General features: G+C 39.5%; 1 protein-coding gene across 1 annotated transcript; it reads left to right on the top strand.

Moving 5' to 3' along the window:
- Nucleotides 1–4,982: 4,982 nt before the first annotated feature.
- On the top strand, nucleotides 4,983–25,845 carry map1b (microtubule-associated protein 1B). The gene is made up of 7 exons (XM_008423629.2): nucleotides 4,983–5,421; nucleotides 7,841–7,942; nucleotides 15,236–15,318; nucleotides 16,161–16,301; nucleotides 17,293–22,426; nucleotides 22,536–22,765; nucleotides 23,621–25,845. The coding sequence occupies exons 1-7, from the start codon at nucleotides 5,235–5,237 to the stop codon at nucleotides 23,774–23,776; spliced, it is 6,033 nt and encodes a 2,010-aa protein (XP_008421851.1). The 5' UTR covers nucleotides 4,983–5,234; the 3' UTR covers nucleotides 23,777–25,845.
- Nucleotides 25,846–27,162: the final 1,317 nt, after the last annotated feature.

The raw sequence follows: 27,162 nt of genomic DNA on the forward strand, positions 1-27,162 counted from the left end.
TGCAAAGTCAACTAGAACATTTCAAAAGAAATTTAAATGGGGCCTGCCAAAGTGTGCCCGTGTGATGCTGCAAATTTGAGTGGCACTGTTTTGTGTCAGACTTTTGTTTAGAGTTGAATTTTGCTCATTTTGTGTTAATTATGTCGCCAAAGTTACTCGAAATGGCAACAAAAGTAATAGCTCCCCTCTCGGGATCGAGCCGCACGTTTTGATATATATATTGTGAAGGGGGCACACAGCGGCACGAGCCACATTAATGGTACTAGGAAGAGACAGTTATTTTGAGGTGTAGAACAATAGGTGCCTGCCTATGCATTGCTGTGGCAGGCCCCAATAACACGCCAGCAGTGACCCCCCTCCATCTGTATTCTGTCACAACACAATGGAAAAACCTAAGAAAAAGTTAAGATTCATGTGCACATCTTTGCATGTAGGATTATGCCTACTCATTGGTTATGATTTTCTGCATTTACGCGTTTGAGCTTACTTTAACACCAACATCGATATTACCGAGATCGACCACAACCCCCAAACACTGCAAGACTCCCCTGCAGCAGGATTATGTAGCCCTTCTTTGTGCAAAACCTGCGCACAGCTAAAGATGCCTAAGGCATTGATTCCTCCTGATAATTCCCAGTCCCATTGAGCATTCCTGCTCTGCAGGAAGACTCAAAAGATCGGCTGCTGATTTTTCAGAGACAAACTCCCTATGAACCATTCTCATCTCTAAGGCTGATGGAGAAGAGACAGTTTTCTGTGTAACAACGAGACAAATAATAAACCACATGTCACGTTCCAGAAACCTTTTATTGTATTTTTACTGGGTTTTATGTGATAGATCAACACAAACATACCTGGTAAAGCAGAAAGAAAGGGATTCATGCATGCTTTTTTCTACAAATAAGTCTTTTAGAGCTTGTCCACACCAGCCTTGCCTTTAAGTTTTCAAGTCTTATCACAGATTCTATTAAAAATTTTGTTTTAAGACTTTGACTGGGGCACTGTGATTGATTAAAACCTTTAACAGTAGCTCTGGCTGTATGTGTAGTTTGACATTTTGTGATATTTTGAGAATTAATTCTCACTAACAACACTGACCTGGGCAGTGCTGCTGTAGGGTCGACCCCTCCAGTCTACTCTAACATGTTTGCAGCCTCTGGCAGCTTTTTTACAGACAATTTAACTTCGCCCATCTTCCCATCAACTTCCCTCTATGAGGATGTTCTGAGCATGAGTCTGCCACCAGTGTGGATGGTGGATGATGTGTTCAGGATGACCGATTCATCTGACTGGAACTCCTTGTTCCACATCGTCTCCAACATACACTTTAAACAGGACTTATTATTGCCTTTTCTTCAGAGTTCAAACATTGGGATATTGTTACACTGCCATACCCTACTAAAGTAAATCTGTATTGTTCTTTATGATGCTGCTTGTCTTCTATTGCTTTACCATAAACTTCTAACGCAGGGGTCCCCAAACTTTTTCCTGTGAGGGCCACATAACTTTTCCCTTCTCTGGTGGGGGGCCGGAGTCAGTTTGTAACAGAAAAGGTGTGACGATTGCAGGAGTGCCTAAATGTAAAAATATATTGTTCTCCAGAAAGCACAATCAGATAACATTCTCTGGGTTCTTCACAGAACAAGTCAGGAAATAAATAATAACACTATTAATAATGAAATAAATAATAACCAAATAACCTTCTCTGGGTTCTTCACAGAAAAATCCAGGAAGGAGTCTGTATTTGCCGAACTATGAGCCGCACCGGACTATAAACCACAACCCCAAAGTTTTTTGTTTTTACCAGTAAACATATACATCTAAGCCTCAGATATCTCTGCCGCTCCAGGTTTTCCACAACGATGCAGCAGCAGCAGAGGGGGGGGCAGACACCCAAAATTTGAGTCATAACAGGTCAGTTGAATATCACATTTATTAGGGTTGAAAAAGAAAAAGTTGCCAAAATTAGATTTAACAGTACTGATTACGAACGGTAACTGTAACAGTAAAAGTGCTGATCCTTCGTGTCTGCTACTAGCATGTGTTAAATCAGAGATCCACCTTTTTATTACCGCGGACCGGTCAAGACTTGTAAATTTTGGTGGGGGCCGGGGTGTTAGAGGAGGAGGGGGGATGAACAGTCAGATAAGGCTTCTGCATGTTGGTGTTCCCACTAAATACTGAATGTGCCCWRTTTGGGTTGTCTGGACMCTTTTATCGCAGCCTKTGGGTTTTTTCCTGACTGGGAACAAGAATACGACCTGCTGAATGTGACAGGTAGCCAATCAGAAAGYGCGGTGACGTAAGAACAGAGGGGAATCCCAAACAGCTGACATATCGCGCAACTGAGAGTCCGGTGGATATCGGAGATGATATGTGGAAATGTTTATTATTAAATCTAAATCTAAAGGTCATTATTATGTTTATTCAGTTAAAAATGTTAACTATGAAAAAACATATTCACCTCCAAATCATAGTGCAGCAAATAGAGCGGCTGCTCCCGTCGTCTTTTATCCACCGCCTTTTCTTTTTGTTACGTCTTTTATCTCTTAAAATGACTCCACAAACTATCACTACTGCTTCTACATCGTCATCCTTGTTTGGTTATTCTAAATTCCCGCTATGTTGGAGGTTTTACTGGATTATCCTCTGGAATCGGGATGTTCGTGACTGGAATCGGTTCGTGTTGCTCCTGCCTTGGACACACGAACCGATCGAACCTGTTATACTTTTATCAGCTCTGTGGTCACAGAGGTTTGGAGAATCGGCCGATAATTCTTATATCTTTCCGTCTAAACCAGACTTAAGACTCACAAGCCGTGAGCTTGTTTCTCTGCAACGAGACAGTCCCATCTGGGAGTGATGAGAGACCATGACACCTGAAGTGTTGCTTATATCCATAGCCTGCTTGGTCTCTACGTGGTGAAGCAGCTTGAAGCTTCATTTCCTCATTAGCAGCCGGTCGCCGCATGTTACGCAGAGCGGCTTGTAACGTGGGACTCACCTGTGGGCCTTTTCCTCTTTGCAAAGAAACTTTCCAAAGACATTTGATCTGTTTCTTACTCATTTTGCTGCTTGTTGGCTCAATGTTGGCGCGCAAGTAACCGAGACTTCCAATGATTCACTTCCTGCTAAAGAGCCCCCTGGTGGTTGAAGAAAAATTCGCATATAAACGGCTTACAGTCCGGAAAATACGGTAGATGAAAAAAAAATCTGAATGCTTTCTGGTATTGTTCAGGGGGCCGGACTAAATGTGGAGGCGGGCCGGTTTGGGGATCACTGCCTTCACAGGTGATAATTGGTTGCACTGAAATGTGAGGTGTAGGAGTAAAGGGGGCTGAATATAAGTGCTTACCACAGTTTAAATACTATATTATTTTATTTGTGTATTTATTTATTCTAGTTTTATTTCTTAAAAATATTGAAAACAATATATCATTTTCATTTCGCTTCAAATGTATCCCACACTGTAATTATTTATTTATTTATTTTCAAGAAAATACAATTGTTATTACACTGTGAGGTGTGTTTTGTTTTTTTCAGTGCTCTTCCATTCTCCTCTGGGGAAAACTGAGAAACTTTTAACGCTTTTATCAAAGGCGTTTCAGTCTGTACTGTTTACAGTACAGACTGAAATACCTAACACACACACACACATGCACACACTTCCTGTCTAATGAAACATGACAGAGGAGAAGCCTGTGATCTCAGTGCTTTTCATTTGCAATTCATTGTAGTTGCCCATCTTTAACCTTCTCTCTGATCAGATGTTTCTTTCATATAAACACTTGTTGTGTACTGGGAGGAAGCTTTCCACAATCAAAGAGAATCTCTCGAAGCTCCCTGTTAGACTGAAGCACAATGCTGCATGTCTTTTTCTGCATTGCAGCATATAACAAAATGAAATATCTTCATTCAGGACATCTATTAGAACAGAATATTTTTAAGAAAACCATGGAAAGTCATCATACCCCTTGAACATTTTCTCAATTTCTGTATTTTATTTTTCATTTTTAAAGAAAAACCAACACAATGTAGTGCATAGTTATGAATTCTTATGGTTTTTATAAGTCTGTTGATGAACAGAATATTTGTGGTGAGCTTTTTTTATTCAGCATCATGGACACCAGAGATCACTTTTTGTATGGGAAAATCTGTTGAAGGTATATGTTAGTTGCACACTTTGCAAATCTGGCATTTATGAAGTGCTTAAAATTTACATAAATTGAAGTTTTTGGTATATGTGCTTGGAAAGTAATGCTATTACCTAAGCATGACACACCCAAATTGTGGTGGCAGCATCATGCTGTGGTGATGATGTTCTTCAACAGGGTTGGGGAAGTTGGTCAGAGTTTATTAAAATAAATAGTTTGAAGTTTGTACTCTAAAATACATAAAAGGGATTAGAGAGGTGTGAAAACGTTTTAGAGAAACTCGACAGCATAAAATATTAATAATTTCAATATTAAAAAAAATTTTAGATTCATTAAATCTATTATTTTTTTCAAACAATAAACTGAAAACCACAATTCCCACAACGCAGTTTTCGAGTGGGGCCTCAGTTCCGGGTGTTTTCATGCCGTTTTTCTTTTTTCTTTTTTTTTTCTTTCAGACTTAAGTGTTTTGAGATTGACTTGGATATTTTTGCATGAACATAAATCACATACCCAAGAATCTGACAATAGTTCTAACATGTTTTGTTCTTCTTGTAAGTCTGATAAAAAATAATAATAATAAAATGATACAAATGCCAAAGTGTAGCTGCTGTTTAAACTGTTGAACAGACGTCTTTCAACGTCACTTTGCTTTCTTTGATGGCGCTTTTTGTTGGGGAATTTTTTTTTTTGTCTTCTGCCAGTGGAATGTTAGTATGTGAGGGACAAAAGATAACTCCAGCTCCACGGTGAATATGCGAAAACCATCATCTCGCTGACTTCCGGCGGCATTTGATTCGTCGCGTATGACATCAGCTGTGGAGTGAGTGTGCAGAAAAAAGAAAAGCCCCGGCGCCCTCTTCTCTCCCCGGTTACTGAGCATGACACAATGTCTGCCGGTATAAAAAGCTAGAGCCACTCCTATCAGCGCTCCACTCGCATGTCTGGCTCTTTTGCGAGGAGTAGGCTAAGATAGAGGGTGGGGGGGAAACGAAGAAGAAGAAGAACAGGGGAGGGAGAAGGCTGCTGGTGGGATCCATAGGATAAGCGCAGACACGTATAGAAAACAGAAAGGAGAGGATGGCCACGCTAGTAGAATCTGCAGAAATGGAGACCTTGGGCGCCCAGAGCAACACCACCGGGGCTTCTCCGACGTCCTCCAGCCCCTCACAGCACTTCAACGACAGCAAATTTTACCTGCTGGTGGTCATCGGGGAGATCATATCAGAGGATCACCTCAAGTGTGCCATTGCGGACATAGAGAAAGGTGAGGTGGAGCTCATGACTTTACATTTTTCCCCATCTGTTTGCTTTGCAGGACTTTACGCACGGTGAAAATTACTCAAATGTAAAGACTCTGGCCCACTTCTCTTAGGGTTTCATTTTAAGATGATTTTACTCAATATGTCAGCGCACCACCTTATAGGATCTGAGCAGTTCGCATCAGTAGGGTTTCTTTTGTACCCCCTCTCGGCCTGGTTGTTGTCATCCACACATGGGAGACAGCTGACGGTAATGATTCAGCACCATAACTGGACATTGCGTCAATAAAGCAGCGCATCACACATTTCTATATGTCCAGTGCAGCTGCGATTATGTCCCCTTATTCGGGCTCTTTGCAGATGCGTAGGCTTTTGTTCCTCTCCACAGTTAGAGCAGACAGCAGGGTGGTGGTGGGGGGTGTGTGGCCACTCATTTTGTGCTCGGAGTTTGCGCTACGCTTTGTGTCCTCGGACTTATCTGATTTCCCTGTAAATCAACCAATTCCCTCGTGCATCCTGCTGGAGCATGTTTCCTCCATAATCATCATCATCATCATCATCATCATCATCATCTTCCCGCATCCAGCTCTCTCATCCCCACACCGGCTTGTGGGCGTGGCTCAGTCCGCACTGCGGTCCCTACGGAAAGCCATGAGGACCCATCTTTGGGCTGAGTGGGGCGGGTGTTTTTTTTTTTTTTTTTTTTTTTTTTAACACAGTTGCTGCCGAGGCCTGCCTTCTAGGCCAGAGTGCATTGTGTTGTGTTGAAGAGGAGTAGGAGGAGAAGGATGTGGCGCAGTTACTGTGTAGGAGGAAGATCAAGTTCTTTTTAATACTCTAACACCATAACAGAGCTTTCTATAAAGGACATCCTGACTTTCTTATCTTAAAATGCTGATTCTACTTGTTTATAAGGAACGTTTTTTGTTTGTTTGTTTGTTTGTTTGTTTTGTATAACCTGCGGTAGTGCTACCCTAAATTTCTATATTTTGGTAATGTTGATTGTAAACATTGACACTGAAAGGTTATTCTTGGCCTTGGTAAATTAGAGTGAAAAATAAATGTGTGCACTATAAAAAATAATTTTGGACTGTGTTTAATATTGGATATTAAAATTATTGAACTTTTAATAGTGCATTCCAGTTTGTGAATTTGATGTTTATTTATTTATCTTTATTCTTTAGCTGCTTCATTTTAAAACAAAGCCTTTATAAACATTGTGATTGGAATTTATATTAAACGGTTTAGTCAATGTTTAGGCTGATAGCCTGTATGGGTTTTGTTATCATGGAATATATTATATGATAACAAACAACAAGAAAGTTAGCAACTCTCTGAGAGGGTTTCTGTGCTACAAGAAGAATTTGAGTTGATTCTTCAGCTTTAGCTAACTTAGCGACAATGCTAATGTAAAGTAAAATCTGCTAGCAAGCTGGGTTTTAAGTCTTAATTAAGCAATTGTTGCTATTCTACTGCCCAGCTATGAGATGTTGAGAGCGAGGCCTACGTGTATCCGATGTTAAAGGTCATCCATGAATATTGATTTATAAACAAATATAATGTATTTAAATTGTTCCATCAATTTAACTGGTTAAATTCTTACCATGTGTTTCATCAGTGTAATTACTTCTGTGTTACACTTTTGTTATTTTTCACATTTAATTATGTTATCATTTGTGTTCCGACAAACTATCGTTGAAACAGAGCCTCATTCCTCAAACAAATTTGCCATTTGATTTCCTAAAACATATTTTCTTTTATTCATTTTTTAATCATGAGGTCATCACAAGGCATAATTATCCACTAAAAAACCAAATGGTTAGAAGTTAAGCAATAAAACTGGTGCAACAATTTGCTTGCATTTTATTTGGGCTATTTCAATTAATATTTCTGGATAGGTTGTAAACTCATCAAATTCCATATAGTTGTTAGAAATGTATTTGATCATCTGATTTGTCCTCCCATCTTAAAAACAAGAAATTAAGAATTCATTTGCAATGAAGATAGAAAACGTCTCTGAAATGATAATAAGCTTTTGAAATCTGCTTTTACCAAAACGGTATAATCTAACATTCAACCCAGTTAGATGGATTTTTCTTTGGCAGCAACTGTTTGAGATGTTTATTTTTTTAAGTATATAGTGTAAATCGGATGATACTATGATTCATCACAACTGAGGCCATCATCGCCTTTGGCCTTGGGGCGAAGCACAGAAAGCATTATAGATGTTTCCTACTATGGATCTCTTTGCTCGTGCCAAATCCGTAGCAAGTCTAGACACGATCGCTCCAAGATTTTCCAATGAACCGGAAGCAGAGGATCAACAGCACAGACGTGTGGGTGGAGAGGTTTTTAAGTGTTACACATACTGGGTGATCTGAATGATTCCTACTCAGAAGATCAATTTCTGTATGTGTGTTCCAGGGATCCGTTCGTGGGACACCAACCTCATCGACTGCAACCTGGACCAGGAGCTGAAGCTTTTTGTCTCCAGACACTCGGCTCGATTCTCCGCAGACGTCAAAGGTAAACTGGAAGTAAAACGGAGTGTGTGCCGGTGTAATTTCACACATGCTGCTTAGTTTCCTGCGCAGATGGGAGACAGATTAAAGGGAAAAGACGGGAATCCCAATCTTTCCCTGCTGTGTGGGGAGCTGCTGGCTGTGTGGGCAGCATTTTACTGGCAGGGTTTGTGGCCATTTGTCCTCTTAGAGGGATCGATCACTGTAGATGAACAGAGAGATTTTGATTTTTAACAAGGAAGGTGGGGTTTCTGTAAGGTCAGTCTCTCTTCCCAAAAGGTGTTGCCAAGAAAGAAAAATGTTCATCTGAGAACTTAATGAATGAGTCCAAAACACAACATGTCTTTGAAAGGATCTTGGACCTGAAATCTTACTAAATTAAAAATGGTAATTAGGATGCAATCTTTTTAGGATGGAAAAGCATCTTTAGGATGCTTTTCCAATTTATAGATAAATTGAAAATCATTCACATCCCATGCTGATTTAAGTTTAATATAATATTTTTATTTGACCCACATTTTCATTTAGATTGTAAACAATGTGAACTTTTATGGGATCATTTAGGCAGGGTCTAAACATGAGCTTGTTGATTATTGAGAAGGAAATTAAATGAATAATAAATAATTTTCTTTTTTTTTTTAAATAAAATAGAAATAGAAAACAGATTTTTTTTTGTTTTGTTTTAGGTCAAATATAAAAACATCTAAATCTGCCAGGCAGATGCATAATTTGAACAATCCATCAAAATGTTTCTCTTTCTTTCTGGGTAGGAAGAAAGAGAAACATTTTGAGATAACATTTTGAATAAAAAAAAATTGAGAGGTTTTTATTTCTTTTTGGAAATAAAAACCTCTCAATTGCTACACATAAAAAACGGTAAATTCAGGTTATAAAAACAACAATATTCACTGAACTGTTTAAACCTTCAATTTTGCAATAAAACCTGCTTTGTAGTTTACAGACTATCATGAGATGGATGGGAGAAGATTTTGCATATCTAGGATTTTCATCTTTTTTTTTCTACAAGGTGAATCTGAGAGGCTGATCAGCCACGCCCATTTCTGCTGGATGCTGCAGGGGTGGGCTGTTCAGAGAAGTACAAAGCAAAGTGCAGCTGTGTTGCCTCTGTTCAGTCTAAACCCCCACTGTGTCGCTACCTTTCTGTCTGTTTATGTATTTCTTGGTACAGTCTTGGCACAGTAATGCAATAACTTATGGGAATATATTTTTCCAAGCGTCTGCGATAAAATCTTCGGCATTTTAATAAAATGACTGCAAAGACATCTTGGCAAACCTGTTACATGGATTCAGTTGTTTTTTTTTTGTTAGTTTTTTTTTTTAATCTTAAGTGGCTTAGACAGAAAAGCAAGAAAAAACAGCTGATCAATGTCGTTGGCTTGTCTTTTCTATGTAACTGAGGTCTGTCTGAAAAAGGGCGTGGTCGGGGGACGCTCTGTCAGAACACAGAGCTTTCAGCACAAAAAAGACACATTACCAGCTGATTGTAGTTGGGTTAATGATAATATATTTTTTAACTAAGGTCCAGCGACACTAGATTGAGAACCCCCATCCCATAAAAGCATTCAAAACAGCTCATTTCTCATCCTTTCATGCTTCTGTTTCAGCTAGAAACAGGAGCAACCTTCACCCAGATTTGCCCTCTCAAGTTTTTTGTAGAGTTGTGCTTTAACGTCTCTACCCTTTGCAAAGTAAAAATGAAATAGCCACTGCAAAGACAGAATAGCTCCTTTAAACCAACCCAGACATGTGGTCTGTCAGTGTGTAACATGGCCTTGACCCTCGGCAGCAACGAAAGCCTCTGCTGTCTGACTCTGCTTCACGTTGGAAATGACCAGCAGGGTTTAACACTTCCATGGACGCGAACTCATCCAGCCAGCAAACGCAGCAGATGAAAGGATAAGTTCTATTTTATCTTGAAATTATTCCTAGAGAACTAGACTACACCAAATGCAGAGTTCAATCTAAAAGGAAATTTAGTGGCGCTCCAGTTTTCCCCTTCCCGTCCTCCATTCCTTGTTCTCCATCTTTCTCCGATGTGCTGTTGCCTGGATGCACAGTTTGGGAGTAATTAGCAGCACGGGATCCCCAGTGGCGAGGGTCTGTCCGCGAACATAAAGGAGGGAAGGGGGAGGCTGTAAAAGCGAGAGAAGAGGTGAGCAAGGGACCAGCAGGGGTGATTGCAAGGGGGATAAAATGCAAAAGATTAGGGGGAAAGATGAAGATAAAATGACAGATTAAAATCTGGTAAAGAAGCCATGGCTTTATCCATAGCTGTCTAAGAGTAAAAGTCGGATTAATATATTTTCTTGCACTGTTTGCTTTGTAAATTCGAATCTTTTCTCAAATTGATTTTGATCTCAGCTCTGAAACGATGAAATTGTGTTCTGAGTCCAATCTCCAGTTTTGACCTGCAAATAATCAAAAACCTTTTGTTTAAAATTTGCTTTGTTCTGAGACATACAGAAGGAGATTTTTTTGCCACTTGAGTCAGTTGTGATCTCATAATATTATAGCTTAAAGGTTCAAAAAAAGGTTATGTTTTATTTTTTTACCTCTGATATACTTCATGGCTATGAGAACCTAGAATTATGTAGGCTCTCATTCTTTAGTTTAAACAGCTGTTTACGCATTTAGCTTGTATATTATTGTTGTTATGGCGACTCAGTGACCCCCACCAGCAAGATGCAACTCTTTGCTGTAATCTTCTAAAACAAATCAGTGTGAGATGTTTTATTTGATGTTTTTTTGGCTGCCGATAGGTTTGGAGGCTGCTGTGTATTCCACAAGGAAAAGGTTGTTGGACAAAACAAAAACATTAATCACAATGGTTTTTAAATAAATTAGCATAATCCATAATAACCTTTTACGGAAGCAGCTTCTCATCAATCTAAAAGCCAAAGTGTAAATCTGCTTATCCCAAAATGTCAACCAAATAGTCTCCAAGCAACCACTGCATCCCTCACTTATAGTCATCTGAAGAAAACAATTAACTCCAATAAAGAAAAAAATAACAAAACAATAATTTTATTTTAATATCTTCCTATTTTTCAGCAGTCATATAGCTTTAAGGACTTACACTGATACGGGAACAGTATTAAGAAGAACCCTGGGATCAGCTGCACCCAACCATCATCCTGATGGAGGACAGAGCATCCATTACGGTGTGTGCAGGAAGCCTTGACCCTTACCAGGAGCCCCTCAGTCTCCTCCTGCTGGATATTAGATGCTTCAGCTATAGATTTCCCAGCCCTGTGCTTTAGGTGGAGAAAATAATGAAGCCTCAGCGTCGATTCCATACCTCGACTCCATTAAGGCTGCTTGCTTGCCTCTGGGATTTTAGACTAAAGCATTTTTGGTTATAATTAGTTAGTTTGAAAATATGTCATAAAAGGATATGGAAATTGCTTGTAGAACTGTGACCAGATGATGGAAAACAAAACTGAGATCTTTTTTCTTTTTGTTTTTCTTTTTCTAAAAGGGTTTGATAGGATCTAATGAGTTAACACCAAATGGCAATGACTGCTCTAGATGCTCCTGATAGGCTTTTCAATAACATGGTGCAGTGGATTGATTGATCAGTAAGTCGGGCCACTCAAAAGCAGCGGCGGTGCCATTATCTGCATGAACTGGTTTTCTTTTTAACCCGGTTGTCTGGGGACACAGGAACAAGCGACACTGAAAGTCAGTTTGGGATAAAGCCAAAAAAAAGGGAATGAATCTGAGTGGATGTCATGATGAATTTCCTTCACCATTTAAGAAAGTCAAACAGAAGCAGCAGACATTAAGTTGTTGTAAGAATCGGTTTTATCATCTGGTGTGGTGCCATCCTGATCAATGTTTCCATCCGGTTTGGTCTGGAGCCGGGGTCGCTGTGCCAGCCTCGCATTTTCTATTCAGCCGGAAGGAGAATGCTTGGCGATGCATGTCGCATTACCTTAACTCCTGCTGAGACAGAGTCCCTCTGGTTGTTTTTTATTTTTGATCAAAGTACCGGCAGAGCCAGACGAGCTTCACGGCAGAATCTGTCATTTCTGATGAAGTGGCTCAGACTAATAGTGATGGTGGCTGCCTTGTGGCGTTGTGCGTTATTTAAGGGTTTCTGTGTTTTATGCTTCATACCGGTAGCTGGTGCGGAACTAACAGCGAGAGGCATCGGGAAACGAGATGCCTCCTTATGAATACATTATCGATCACAGATTTCTATATACTGCTTGGCGTATAGAAGCATGAGTGGGATGAAAATTAGACTAGGGAGATTGCTTATTCTCCTATTTCACTGACATTGTGATAAGAGCTTTCTCATTTGTTCTCAGAAGAGCTCAGCTCATCAGTTTGGACTGCTACTTTCTCAGAACGAGTCACAGCGACCCTGGCCAACCCGGCACTTCACTCCAGTTGAGATCAAGCTTTCATCACACCGACGCAAATATGACACACTCACATTTGGCTCTTTGATCTTGCTGAGCACCAACCACACCCAAAAACACTAATTTCTCAAACACTGATTGTGGTCACATAGCTTGCCAACCTATTTCTGATCCAGCTGTATCTTCTGGTATAGACCTTAAAAAGCAAAAGAAAAAAAAAAAAAATATATATATATATATATATATATGCAGGTGAAAACAGATCTTTACATATTTTGAATAAAAAGTCTGTTTTGCATCAATTATAATGACCAATATAAAGAGTAAATGTTTAACAATCACTTACATGCATTTCATCATAATTTGTCAGTGAAAGTCATTGTTTTTTACTTTGTATGCTTGATATGTGAGCTCCAACATACACAGAGGGACTGTGGGATTGATTCAGTAAAGGTTCACTAGGAACTGTTTCCACCCACCCCCACTGATCATTACAAAAATCAATCACCAAGAACCAGAGATGATTGAGAGCCTTTCACTTACAGTCCCATAGTTGTCCAGATTGACAGATTTGCTATGTGAAAAGAAATGTTAGAAAATCCCTAAAGGTGACACTATATTGATGTTTAAAATTAAATTATTAAAATGAGGCAAACTGTTGAAATAGTCTTTTTTTTTGCTGTTATACTCTCAAAGGCTGAAACACAGATCTTTGCATTTCCTGCATCTTTTCTAATCAACAATATTTGCTTAATTCCTTAGATGTTTGTTTCTGGTATTTGTTTTTATTATGGTATTTTATTTTATCTGTAGGGTTGCACAGTGGCGCAGTTGGTAGAGCTGTTGCCTTGCAGCAAGAAGGTTCTTGGTTTGATTCCCGGCCCCGGTCTCTCTGCATTCTCCCTGTGCATGCGTGGGTTTTCTTCGGGTACTCCGGTTTCCTCCCACAGTCTAAAAACATGACTGTCATGTTTTTAGACAGTCATGTTGTCCCTAGGTGTGAGTGTGTGTGCGCATGGTTGTKTGTCCTGTSTGTCTCTGTGTTGCCCTGCGACAGACTGGCGACATGTCCAGGGTGACCCCGCCTCTCGCCCAGAACGCCAGCTGGAGATAGGCACCAGCAACTATCCCGACCCCACTGAGGGACAAGGATGGATTTTCTCTGTATTAGTTTAATCTAAAATATCTTGGTCCAAAAATGTAACTATTATGAGTTAAAACATTAATTGCCAGTATTTATGTCATTTTAAGATTGCAATGAGTAAAGGGTATTTTGTGTTGTTTATATTACATGCTAAATAATATAAACATTATATTATTTATATTATTTATAAATAATATAATAAATAATATAATATTATTACTATAGTATAATAACATAATAATATTATATTATTATTATTATATTATATAATATTATATTATATTATATAATAATATAATATTATATATTAAAACTGTAAATAAATAAAACTTATTTACAGTTTTATTTAAACAGTAAATAAAACTGTTTTATTTACTGTTTTAATATGGGAACATTTTCTTCAAATTTTTTCCAAATAAGTACATTGTGAACATACTAAAGGAGTTTCTATGAGCTAAATATTGGATAAAAAAACTCCCAAAATAAAACTTATAGTATTTGAACATTTTATAAGCATATTTTACAATTTCATTGTAGCATATTTTAGCATCATTGTGTTGTTGTCCTGTTTTTTTTTTAAATCACAGAGCTGTTTTTGAAATATTAAATCTTTGGTACTAGCAGATATTTAAACTGCTGTTATAATTAATCTCACTTTTGTTTTAAGACAAATTATATCATTCAACAGCATGAACACCTATTTCCAACAAAGAAAAATCTAATCTTGAGACAGTTTTTAATGTCAAGAATTCATATTAAGGAATGTGTTGTCCTTCCCCTACAGTGATCCCATCCATCTTACTGATGAAGAGTTTCACGCTGCAGAGGCCGTTAACATTTGCACATTGTCACATTGTTGCTGTCAGGACATCCGTGGTTGATAAATTGGATGATAAACTCATTTGGCCACAGCTTCTCCTAACAATATCAGAGTTTGGTGTGACTTTGAAAGGCTTTTTGTTTGTTCGTCGTGATTCTGATACAAACAGAATCATGATTGTTTTCTTGTTTAATCGCCAAAATGTTTGCTTAAATTATCAAACCAAAAGTACAAAAAGTCAAGATGTTGAATGCTGTTTACATAACTTAAAGGTTAAAGTGCATCGCCCATGATAGGTGGCATCAAACAAATAATATAAGCAGGCAAAGATAACTTAAGTGAACAAAAAACTGTTATTGTGATCCAGAAATCACTAAAGTAGCACTAGTCTGACAACATGAAGTAGGCAAAAAAAACAATCATAAAAGAATAGATGACAAATATAGTCATTGACATCTATCAGTCTGGAAAACTTTGCAAGCCATTCTTAAGGATTCAAGAGAACCAAAGTGAACCATTATTCGGATTTACACAAAATACGGGAATGTGGAGCATCGTTCTAAAAAAGTGGCAGGCCTACAAAAACTACTCCAAAGCCAATGACTCATACAGGAGGTCAAAAAAGAAACCAGAACATCGAAAGGACTGCAGGTCTCACTTGCTGCAGTTAAGGCAAGTGTTTCATGAAATAGAAAGAGAACTGGACCAAAACGGCCACAGCAACAACCTCTACAGTTCAGAAATAACACAAATGCCTGTGGATGATGCATGGGAAACCAAGGAGAATATTTTTTTTCACTTCATTTATTGTGTCATTTACTCATGTTTAACCTGTGACTGATTATCTAAAACATCAAAAATAATGCAGAGAATGAATCTCTTAGGAAGCAAATATGTATAGCCCAAATCTTCACTGATTATATTTTGTCATTTGGTTCTTTTCAGGGCAACGAATTCTTCACCATAAAAGCAACATCCTCGAGACAGTTGTGCTCATTAACCCTTCAGATGAAGCTGTCAGCACCGAGGTAAAATGAGCCAAATCCTCTGCTGGCATTGCCTCATTTCCTTACATCGTCCTCTGTTGTCTTTTTCTCTTTAAAAAGAATAACAAAATTAGCTTGACTTCCTATTGTTTTGTCCATTAAGACATTCACAGACGATTTGCAGTGCGACAAGAACAATTGCTCTGGTAGTTAATGCTGGTGGCTGGTGTGAAAAAGACGGGAGGAATTAAATCCAGGGAGCAGGATTAATGCTTCATTATGCAGCTTATGTGTGTTTTTTGGTTCTTAGCACTTCAATCCGGAGCAGAGGTCAAACATGAGTTTGTTTTGTGTCATTGCTCCAACTGGTGTCTCCAGCCCTTCGTCTATGTCTATAGTCTAATGTGCATTAATAATATGTCACAGCACTGCAAGAATGAGTGGGATTGTTGCCAAAGTGGCTAATGCTGCTGAGGTGGAGCAAAATACCAACAGGGAGGGAAAAGCAGATGCAGTAGACGGATGAGTGGACAGTGAGAGAGAGTGTGTCAGCTAATTAGCTAATGGATCTGACTGACATAACTGGTGGTGTCTAAGATAAACCTCACTGCTAAGTTGATTGCTGCAACAATAATGTACCCCTGCCTGTTATGCTCGCATGTGTCACCACTTGTCTTTCTAAAAAAAAAAGTAAGTGGAAATCCATTGTTAGATGTTGTAATTTATCCCCCCCCCAACCCCCCCAAGTATATTCCTATCACTACAGCTGTTATTGTTGCTCTCTCTCTCTTTCTCTCTCTCTCTCTCTCTCTCTCTCTCTCTCTCTCTCTCTCTCTCTCTCTCTCTCTCTCTCTCTCTCTCTCTCTCACTATCTCAATTTGCAGGCTCGCTTAATGATCTCTGACACAGCCAGACACAAGCTACTGGTCCTCTCAGGGCAGTGCTCAGAAAAAACAGGGGAACTGATTCTTCAGTCTGGATCTTTCTCTTTCTGCAATTTCATAGACATATTTACTGATCAAGAGGTGAGATTACATGCAAAAACATATCAATGTGACTTATGTCGTGGACAGCTAAGGTGACCTGAAACAAGACAAAAATCGTTACATTTCAGACATTATTGGGTGTTCATCTACAAATATACATGCATAATTCACCGTGTTCATTGTCTGTATTAAATATGATGTGACTCAACCAGAAATGAATAAATTAAGAAATATTGGAAATTTATTATGAAATTGTTTTATTTATCTTTTTGCTTGATTTCAATATTATTTATTGAGATATTAAAATCTACATGCCTCAATGTGTTTCAACCTTACACACCAGTGACATGCTACATAAAATATAATACACAGCCGGGTCTAAATTATTCCTGAAGCATTTATTTAGCGTAAAGTAAAACATGCACTAAACTGCTTAAAGAGCATCCATCAACTTAAACCCCCCCCCCCCCAAATAAACATTAAAGTTGCTTTGGTACTTGTCATTATCAAACTTGTCGCTAAGATAGAGTAGAACAGTGAATGGAGCAAAACTTAGCTATAGCTGTATCCAAGAGACAAATTCATAAAAAAAATGTATTGAGTAAGACTATTGATGTTGAAGAATTATTACACCGGACATCATTGATTATCGTGACTGGCAGCCACATAGTTAATTTATGTTGAAATGACCATGACAGTAATAAAAAAGTGTGCTCTTCATTTCAGACCACACTGTATGACAGTAGGTCAGGAACCAGGTACAGTAGCTTGACAGTAAAACTGATCACTACACTTTCCAAACATCACCAGAAATCTTTACAGCCATACTCTGCTAACAGTGGCATTAAAATTACACAAGCACACACTGTTGAGAAAACTATAAATCATAGTTGGAGGATGAGACGTAGTCTAAATTCAAATGTTTGTGAAAAAGATATGTAGTGTTTGTTTTAAGATTTACTGAGCTATGCATTGTGGATTTGTTTCTTGTTCAAAAATAAAACTCCATTTGTTTCTTTTCCTTGCACAGATTGGTGAATTACTCAGCACTATCCCCCCAGCAAACAAAGCCAACCTTACACTCTCCTGCCCTGAACAAGGAGACTGGAAAAACTCCAACTTGGACAAACACAACCTACAGGACTTCATCAACATGAAACTAAACTCAGCTGTCATCCTCCCAGAAATGGAGGGTCTCTCAGAGTTCACCGAGTATTTATCAGAATCAGTAGAGATCCCTTCTCCTTTTGACATGTTGGAACCCCCGACCTCAGGTGGATTTCTCAAACTTTCTAAGCCATGCTGTTATATTTTCCCCGGTGGTCGAGGAGACTCTGCTCTCTTTTCTGTAAATGGCTTCAACATGCTCATTAACGGCGGCTCCGACAGGAGGTCGTGCTTCTGGAAGCTGGTGAGACATCTAGATCGGGTGGACTCCATCCTCTTGACTCATATTGGTGAAGACAATTTGCCAGGCATCAACAGTATGCTGCAGAGGAAAATGGCTGAGCTTGAGGAGGAGCAATCACAGGGTTCGACAGCTAACAGTGACTGGGTGAAGAACATGATTTCTCCAGATATCGGCGTTGTCTTTGTGAATTTTCCCGAGAACCTGGAAAACCCTGAACCTGATTACAAAGTGCGTAGGAATGTTGAGGAGGCAGCATTCACCCAGGTGTTCCTCAACAAGCTAAATTTAAGGATTGAGCCTTTGCAGAAGCCTGTAGGAAACACCATAGAACCAATCACACTTTTTCAGAAAATGGGTGTTGGGAGGCTTGAAATGTACGTGCTCAATCCTTCAAAAAACAGCAAGGAGATGCAGCACTTTATGAAGCAGTGGACAGGAAGTGAAAATGACACTACCTCCATTCTTCTACCGAATGGAAAAGAGTCTGAATTCCCCGTTTCCTACTTGACTTCAATCTCTTCACTCATTGTGTGGCATCCCGCAAACCCCTCCGATAAGGTTGTACGGGTTCTGTTTCCTGGAAATGCCATCCAGGACCACATATTTGAAGGCTTAGAGAAGCTAAAGCATTTAGAGTTCTTGAAACAGCCAGTTGTCACTCAAAAAACTATGCCTTCTACTACCCCATCCACACCAACGCTGAAGCAAGCAAAGATGAAACACAGAACAGACAGCAAAGAGAGCCTAAAGTCTACCCCAAAGCCATCACCAAGCAAAGCCATGCGGAAGATTTCAAAGGAGGAAACACCAGAGAAGGCAAAGACAGACACAGAATCAACTCCTGAGAAAACACTAAAGTTAGATAAAAAGGAAAAGGTCCCCTTGAAAAAGGAAAAGGCAAAGCCACAGGAGAAAGAACCAAAGGCAAATGCAGATCAAACCGGACAAAATGAAACTTCCGAAAAAAAATCCGAAGCAAAGTCCAAAATGGAAAAAATTAAAAAGGAGGCCAAACCATCAGCAGAAAAGAAAAAGGAGGCTAAAAAAGAAGTAGCAAGGAAGGATGAAGCTAAGAAGGAAGATAAAATAAAGAAGGACGAGGCAAAGAAAGTTTTGAAAAAGGATACAAGAAGAGATTCTCCAATGAAGGAGAAGAAGGAAGAAAAGAAGGAACAAAAGAAAGATGCAAAAAGACTCTCCAAAGATGTTAAAAAGACTTCAAATGCAGGTGAGGAAAAGAATCTAAAACCAAAGCCACTGAAAAAGGATGACTCTTCAAAGAGAGATCTGGGAGCTCCATCCAAGTTAAAAGATAAAGGAAAGCCGAAGGTGATAAAAAAAGAAACGAAGGTAGAACTCAAACTAGCAGCAAGTACTACCATTGTTGCAGAAGACCCAGAGGCAGAAAGATTCCTGATGTCCTCCCCAGAAGACCTCACAAAAGACTTTGAGGAACTTAGAGCTGAAGACTTTGTTGAGGATGATGCAACTGTACAGCAAGATGAGGAGAAAGCAGCTACGGTGGCCCAAAACGAACAAATGATACAAACCAAAGAGTCACCTGAAGGATTAGAATCTGTGGATGAGGGCATAACAACAACAGAGGCAGAAGGTGACAGTGGAGGGACTCCAGACGAGCAAGTCCTGAAAGGCAAGCTCAACGGCAGTGCTTGTGAGAAGTTTGAGGATGAGGGCACTGTAATGGAGGAGACATCTGAGGGAGGGGACTATGATGAGAAGGGAGAGACAGAGGAGGTTTATGAGCCACAGGAAGCAGAATCAGATAAAAATAACCACCAAAATGAGCACCAAGCCAAACATGATAAACCGGAACAAAGAGATGAAGTGGAGGACAATGATGATATCACAAATAAAAATGTAGTAGAGGAGCATCTAAGTCCTGACACAACAGAGAAGCAAAAGCTCTTTGAATCAGCTTCACCCAAAGTGTCTTCCCCAGTTTCTCCTGCTGCATGCACCCTTGATGAAATCCCTCCTGTTGGCTTTGAGAGCATCACAACTTCAGATGAAGAGAACCGAGATGAACCACCAGAAGAGTATACAGTCACATCGGGTTACACGCAGTCCACTATGGAAATCTCCAGTTTGCCTACTCCCATGGATGAGATGTTGACTCCCAGGGACATTTTGAGTGATGAAACACCCAATGACGAGACAGGATTTCTATCGCAGGATGCTGAAAGGTTTGGGAAATCAGAGTCAGGAGAGTTTGAGAAAAAAAACCTCTCTCCACTTCAAGATATACCGGGTACAGGTTTTTCTCAGAGTGATGTCACAGAAGGCCAAAACTACCACCATTCTGCTTTAACAGTATCCCCCCCTTCGCCTCTAAAAGAGGATAAATTCTGTGAAGAGCTTCCATCAGGTGGAAAAGCTGAAGAATTTACAACTATTCAAGAGTCAAATGAAAGGCATGACTCAGTCAAACTTAGTTCAGTCTCCACAACATCTCCTGTTGTTCGTTCTCCCTCAGTGGAGATTAAGAACATCATTCATCCTTCATCAACGATGGCTGCTCCAATAGAACTGTCATCCACCCTGGCAAGTTGCACCCAAGCCACAGCTGATTCCTACAAGAGCCCTGATGACAAACCTTTGGAAGGAGCTAGTTCGCCTCAGTCCTCTGGTCATACACCATACTATCAGTCACCAGTTGATGAGAAAGTAGAAACTCTACCACCTCTTTCAGAGGACAGATCACAGGGTCTAGTTATTGTGGAGGTCACAAGTGATAAAGAAGAGTCCTACAGTAGAGTTACTCCTGAGCCTAATGATCCAGCAGTAGAACAATCATCACCAGTAGATAGGACAGATTCCACTCCAAGAAGCCCATCTATACCTGAGCCTGAATCCCCACAGGAGTCATCACCCATCGATGCTGAGGCTAAGAAACAGGAAGAGATCAGCCATTCACTGCTGTCCTCAATGCCACTGAACAAACATGAATCTGACTCCGGTGTTTTTACAACTTTTAAAGAAGAGAGTAAAATGTCTATTTCGGAGGGCACTACATCAGACAAGTCTGAAACTCCCCTGGAAGAAGTGGTTGCAGAAGATACATTTTCACACTTAGCCTCAGCATCCACAGCTTCTCTGGCCACTAGTTCGTTGCCAGAACCGACTACTGGTTCTCCTTCTCTGCATGCTGAGGTAGGCTCACCTCACTCAACAGAGGTTGATGACTCTTTGTCTGTCTCAGTGGTTCAGACTCCAACCACCTTTCATGAGGCAGAGGGATCACCAACTAAGGAAGACAGTCCAAGGCCTATGTCTATCTCCCCAGAAATCTCACCTAAGACTAAAAGCAAAGTGCAGACACAGGACACAAAATCTCCAGAGCATTCCACTATGTCTTTAGAGTTTGGCCAGGAGTCACCTGATCATTCCTTAGCCCTGGATTTCAGTAAGCAATCTCCAGAGCACCAGTCACTGGGCAGCAATTCTCATGCTACAGAAAATGGCCCAACTGAAGTGGACTACAGTCCCTCAAATGTAACAGAGGTAAAGGCGCCCAGTGAACCAAAATGTGCACAAAACCCTTTACTTTTTGAAGGAGGTGATTCAGCCCGAGCCACTTCGGCAACCCCTTCAGATGCATCTCAGTCTTCTGTTACAACTCCATGTCAAATGGCAGAGAACCTACATGCTGCTGTGGAGCAGACAGATAAGTCTCCATCCACCCCAAGGGCCTCATCTCTCACCCTGTCTCCCCATTCCAATGAACCCTCTCCGGTGTTAGGAGGTCCCCCAGCTAATACGAGCATCAGTCCAGTCTCGGAAACCACAGCCAGAATGGATTCGGAACAGAAACTTGACAAGTCACCATCACCTCCCAAAGTTCCTTCCCCATCTACATCTTTCAATATTTCAAAAGAAGATACTCTTTCCCCAAAAACAGAAACAAATCCATTCAAATGTGATGACTCTGTACTTGAAAAGAATTCTACAAGTCCAAAAGTTCCTTCACCATCAGAACTACCTCTCTCCTTTGAGCCTTACGATTTTAATTCTCCCTGTGGCTCTAGGGAACCTGACTCCCTTAAAAAGAGCCTCTGTGCTCCATCCAAGACAGATGTTGATCTTTGCCTTGTGAAATCTTGTGAGTACCGTCACCCCAAGACTGAGCTGTCACCATCATTCATCAACCCAAACCCTCTAGAATACTTTATTAATGAAGAAAACGCCTTGGATGAGGAGAAGCCCCTGGCCAAGTCAGGTGGTGGACCCCCGCCACCAGGGGGTAAGCTGTCTGCCAAGCAATGTGAGGATACTCCACCCACATCCATCAGTGAATCTGCCCCATCACAGACAGACTCAGACGTACCTCCAGGAACAGAAGAGTGCCCTTCTATCACAGCAGATGCAAACATTGACTCTGAAGATGACTCTGAAACTTTGCCAAGTGACAAAACTCTGACATACAGGCATGCTGATCCACCTCCACTGGCACTCAGGGACTCTGCTCCAACTTCAGGTAATCACGATGTTTGTATGGTGGACCCAGAAGCCCTAAAGGCTGAAGAAAACCTTCACAATGCAAATACAGGTGGCGGAGACAAGACCAGAATGAAAAAGCTATTGAAAAAGTCCTCATCGCCAGCCAGGAAGAGTGGTTTGTCCAAGGTTAAGGACTCAAAGACTGCTTCTCCAAAGAAGGGTGTTGGAGAAGGAAAAGATGTCAAAAATGCAACCAATACGTCTGCATCCAAAGGTGTGAAAAGCTCTGCATTGGGTGGGTATTCTTTTAATCAGGATCGTCTTTCATGCTTGTGTTGTAGTACATACACTATTTGATGCAGTTGAGATTTTGATTTAGACCAAAAAATATATATATTTTTCAGGTACCGGAAGTGGGAAAGTGCCACCTCTGTCCAACTGCCCACCTATGTACATGGATTTGGTTTACATTCCCAATCACTGCAGTGCCAAAAATGTGGATGCTGAATTCTTTAAACGTGTCCGCTCCTCTTACTATGTAGTCAGTGGCAACAATCAATCAGCTCAGGAACCCAGTAGAGCCGTTCTGGATGCTTTACTTGAAGGAAAAACCCAGTGGGGAAACGACATGCAGGTAAGTAAGTTTTAAGTAACAAGTGAGCTTGTAAATATCTTCAGTGCTAAAAACCTGTAAAAGATTGGAACAAATTCATCATTGATTTACAAAAACTAAATTGTTTTTGAAGAAAGATTTTCTTGGACTAATTAAGATTAATTAGAATCTTACCTGTGGTATAACGGTGGAAAACCTGACATTAAAAACAGTCTTACGGGTGTGCTGTGGTGGCACAGGGGTTAAGCACAACCCATGTATGGAGGCCTTAGTCCTCGATGTGGCTGTCACAGGTTCAATTCCCAGCCTGGCAACCTTTGCCGCATGTCTTTCTCCATCTCTCATTACCAACTTTCCTGTCAATTAACTATCGAATAAAGACCACTAGAGCCAATAAAATCTTAAAAAAAAAACTATTATAAATTTCAAGTAGAATAATTGTCCAGTAAATATTCTATGAGAACATAAAGTAAATTAGAAAGCAATAAAATCATGGCAAATGATTTAGATGAAACTGAAAAACATGCATTGAATTTGTGGTTTTATATTCCTTGCTTTTGCCATTGTCCTGCACAATATAGATTTTTTTAAATTTGCTGATCATACAATGAGGCTATTTTGTGTTTGGCTCATGACAAACTTGCTAATAAATTCCGAGATCAATAATACTCAAAGTAACTTCATGATAAAAACGAACAGGTACAAAACATTTGAGGTTTGAGGTGCCGTCCATTGCATTTAAGTCACTGACAACTCAAGACTGCTCCACACAACCCCACAGCAGAAATATGCACTGTTCCTTTAAACCTGCAATCAGTGTACTGACCAGATTCAGAAATGTACTCTCGTCAAATAATTTCCCTTTGCTTCGTTAAGGTTACTCTAATTCCGACCCATGACACAGATGTGATGAGGGAGTGGTACCAGGAGACCCACGACAAGCAGCAGGAGCTGAACATCATGGTTCTGGCCAGCAGCAGCACAGTTGTCATGCAAGATGAGTCCTTCCCAGCTTGTAAGATAGAGCTGTAGCCACTCCTTTCTGGCTTTCTAAATGCCAGAAAGGAGTGTTGTCTTTAAAGAAAACCAAACTCATGTAGCACTAAGCTTGAACTGACACAAAAACACTGAATGAAATGAAAACCTGTAACGACCGTTAACTAATGTTACCAAAAGAAGAAGATTAGGGCCTTCATGTTTTGGCTTGATCCTGATAAAAGGATCAAACAGCAAAGAGACGAAAACCCAAATAAACCAGCAGCACCCCCTGAATGTCCAGACTTGCCGGTTTTAATATAGTCACATAATGATGGTACTTAGTTTTTTTTTTTTTTCCTCTGAGTCTCCTGGTCAATATTTATTGATTCTTTTGTATTATCATAAAACTCTGTAATATTCAGTTAGAGCTTTTTGGCAAGCAGAACAACAATAAAAGCTGTTGTTCTGAAGCAACAGCTCTTATTTACAACAAATGGGAGGAAAAAAGTCTTTCTGTAACTGCCTTAGAGAGTCAAAGTGAATGTAGAAGACCTGATTGGATGAACAACTCTGAAGACCCAATAATTACTAAATGGTGATAACTACTGTGAGAAATGATAATAGACTGGGATGCTTGAGATTGATGTTCATTAATATGACTGCTGCTACCAATAGAATCTTTTTTTCCTTTAATTTTTAAGTTAGCTGAATTGTATTTAACTATGCCACCAATATGTTTTGCAGTGAGCTATGACAATAAATTAAAACTTTTGTTTATGACTATTTAATTTTTTACATCATTTAATGGGTTCAGAAAACTCTAGTGTGTACAAAATCATTTTATAGGCTTTATTGTCTGTAAAAGAAATGTAGAAGAACGGCTTTAATTTTGGAATATCTGTTTTACTTGCAGATTTTATGCTAATTCAAGAAAAAGGGAACCTTATCTTATTTCTTAGAAGTGTTTTTTTATGTAGTCAGTGAGTGAGCTAAAGCCTTTTCCCATTGTAAAGCTGGCAAAGCAGGATATTTTCATAATCCTTACGATGTCTTGTTTTTCTAAATTGTACTATAATTATAAATAGCTTTGTGGCAAATAGAGTGGTTGGGAGGCATGCATGAGTTATGCTATACTGGAACTTTTCTGACTTTTAATGAAGTTTTTGCTCACTGTTGCTTTTAGGATGTACAAGAAAATACAATGAGAGAACAAAAGACAAATTTTGAAAAGGGGGGCGAAAAAAGCACCCAAACAGTGATTTTTGCAAGTTTTCAATGACATGACATATGTACTCCACATAAATTACAACAAAAGCCAGTGGCACTGTGGTAACAGAAAACATGACCTGGGGCACAATGTGTCATACATTTTCATTCTCAGCCAAAAAAAAATAAACATGGGTGAGAACGACAGCAAACCAACTTCTCGAAGAATCTCGGTCACCAGGGAGGCAGCACACAGAGGTGAGAGTGAATAGCTTGTGTGTTTTTTGACAAAAGTATGTAAAACCAAATACTAGACACTTTAAAGAACAAACATGACTCACATCAAACTTACAATAAACTGGCCACTAATCACCTCTGACAGGCCAGCATATGGAGGAACATTTAAGCAACCACACACTGATTACATGCTCTGGTATTTTGGGCTATCCAATGCAGTCTCATTGGGTATTTCTTAAATGACATCAGTTTTTCATGATACCACCACAGACTGGTTTTCCCGCAGGGGAACCTCAAAACCACAACATCACCACGAACGTACTGTCAAACTGAACTGACATTTCTCTTCTCTGTTCTCTGGTTCCTTTCCTTCACTTCCTCTATTTCTCTTTTGCTCTCTCTCTCTGACTCTCTATCTGCCTTTTCTCCCACCATGTCTTTCTTTCGGAAGAAGTTTAAAAATGTTTGTCTGCAGCTGTGTGGTATATTTGTCTTGTGATTCTGGCATCCCTTCTGCCCTTTCCCCAGACTCATATGTAACCTATAGCAATTAGTTTCCTTAGTGCTTTCAGATGTTTGTGTGCTATCTGTCCTCTACAGTACATGTTATGGCAAATATTATGTAAGAGTAACCACAAATTAAAGGACAGCCACAATAAAATCTGTTGTGAAAGAATAAAGATTTGCCTTGAGTTTTCTTTTTTGGGGAGGAAGGGGGGTTGTTTAAAGCCAATTTTTCTTAACATATAATACAAAGAAAGTGGAGAGAGTGAGTAAATTTACACCATCCTGACCATGGCTGGTTTATGTTAAAATGGTGTTCTTTCGTCTTTGCGAATGTTTCTCAAGTTTAGAAATGCAATCAGTAGCATTTTTTTTACAACAGAACGGTTGCAAAGATCTTAAAAAAGCTTTTAGGTTTTACCCAAAATACCTTGGTGATGTCACAACTTTTTATATAATCAATTGACCAGCTGATGTTAATTTGCACTGATTGGTGGCTGATTTCAGCTTTTTGATTTCAGGGAAACATATTTTCTGAGAAAAAAAAAAAAACTTGACATGTTCAGTAGTTATTATTCATGTCACATTTCTGGCAGCGTCTTGTCTGACAGCGTATAGGTGTCATGTAAAAATGGAAAATATCTGAATGCTTGTTCAAGAATATTGCGAGAAATTGGACTGACTAAAGCAATTTTCATCTGACATGAAATTCCGAGGTAATCCCCAGTTCCATGCATCCTAATGTGTTCATTGCCAGTCTGCCTTGTCAATCTGTCTCCTATTTGTCTGTATTTATAGCAGCTGTGTGATTAAAATGTGATTTATAGAGCATTCCCTCCTATTCTATTTAAATTAAATTATATGGCTGGTAATAGTATAATGTCAGAGGACCGAAGAGTTGACAGGTTAATGACATGAGGCCAACGATGACTGACTGAACATGACACTGAAGCCCCGGCGGAAGAGTTTTTCTTCCAGTGTTCCTGATTAATTGAGCTACAAAGGCCAGACAGATGGATCTATGCTCCTGCTGTGAGATGTAGCATGAACCAGAGTCACAGGTTTTGTTTTACTGGTGGAATGGGCTGTACTTTGAACTCTTAGGCATTGCTATTACTACTTTAGTGTAATGTTATCATTAATTCAACTTCATTCCTGGTCAGAATGGAGATGATTATCGTCGTTATCGTCCAGCCATAGCGGCCTAAACTAAGGCAAGTGTCACTTTGTGTCAAGTCTCATACCACAAAAAAATTTAAACAATGGATTATTTTTATCAAATGTTAATCAAGTCAGTATAAAAAAAAATATGATTTGTGAACATTCTTTTGGTCATCTTTTTATGTGGATTATTTGGAGTCTGAATCATTGTGTAACTGGTGATTCAACTGACAATAACTTAAAATGAAGTTTTTTTCTCTAAATGTTGTCTAAAAGTTTGATTTTTCTAAAATTTTCTGCGTATCTTTATGGTATTACAATAAAATATAATT

The sequence above is a fragment of the Poecilia reticulata genome, linkage group LG12, assembly GCF_000633615.1.
Source record: "Poecilia reticulata strain Guanapo linkage group LG12, Guppy_female_1.0+MT, whole genome shotgun sequence".
Taxonomy (NCBI): domain Eukaryota; kingdom Metazoa; phylum Chordata; class Actinopteri; order Cyprinodontiformes; family Poeciliidae; genus Poecilia; species Poecilia reticulata.

Bases quoted from the DNA above. Each gene is read 5' to 3' on its own strand.
- map1b (XM_008423629.2), top strand. From the start codon at position 5,235: ATGGCCACGCTAGTAGAATCTGCAGAAATGGAGACCTTGGGCGCCCAG. The intron at 16,302-17,292 runs GTGAGATTACAT...TTCCTTGCACAG, and splicing joins ACATATTTACTGATCAAGAG to ATTGGTGAATTACTCAGCAC. The intron at 22,427-22,535 runs GTGGGTATTCTT...TATATTTTTCAG, and splicing joins TGTGAAAAGCTCTGCATTGG to GTACCGGAAGTGGGAAAGTG.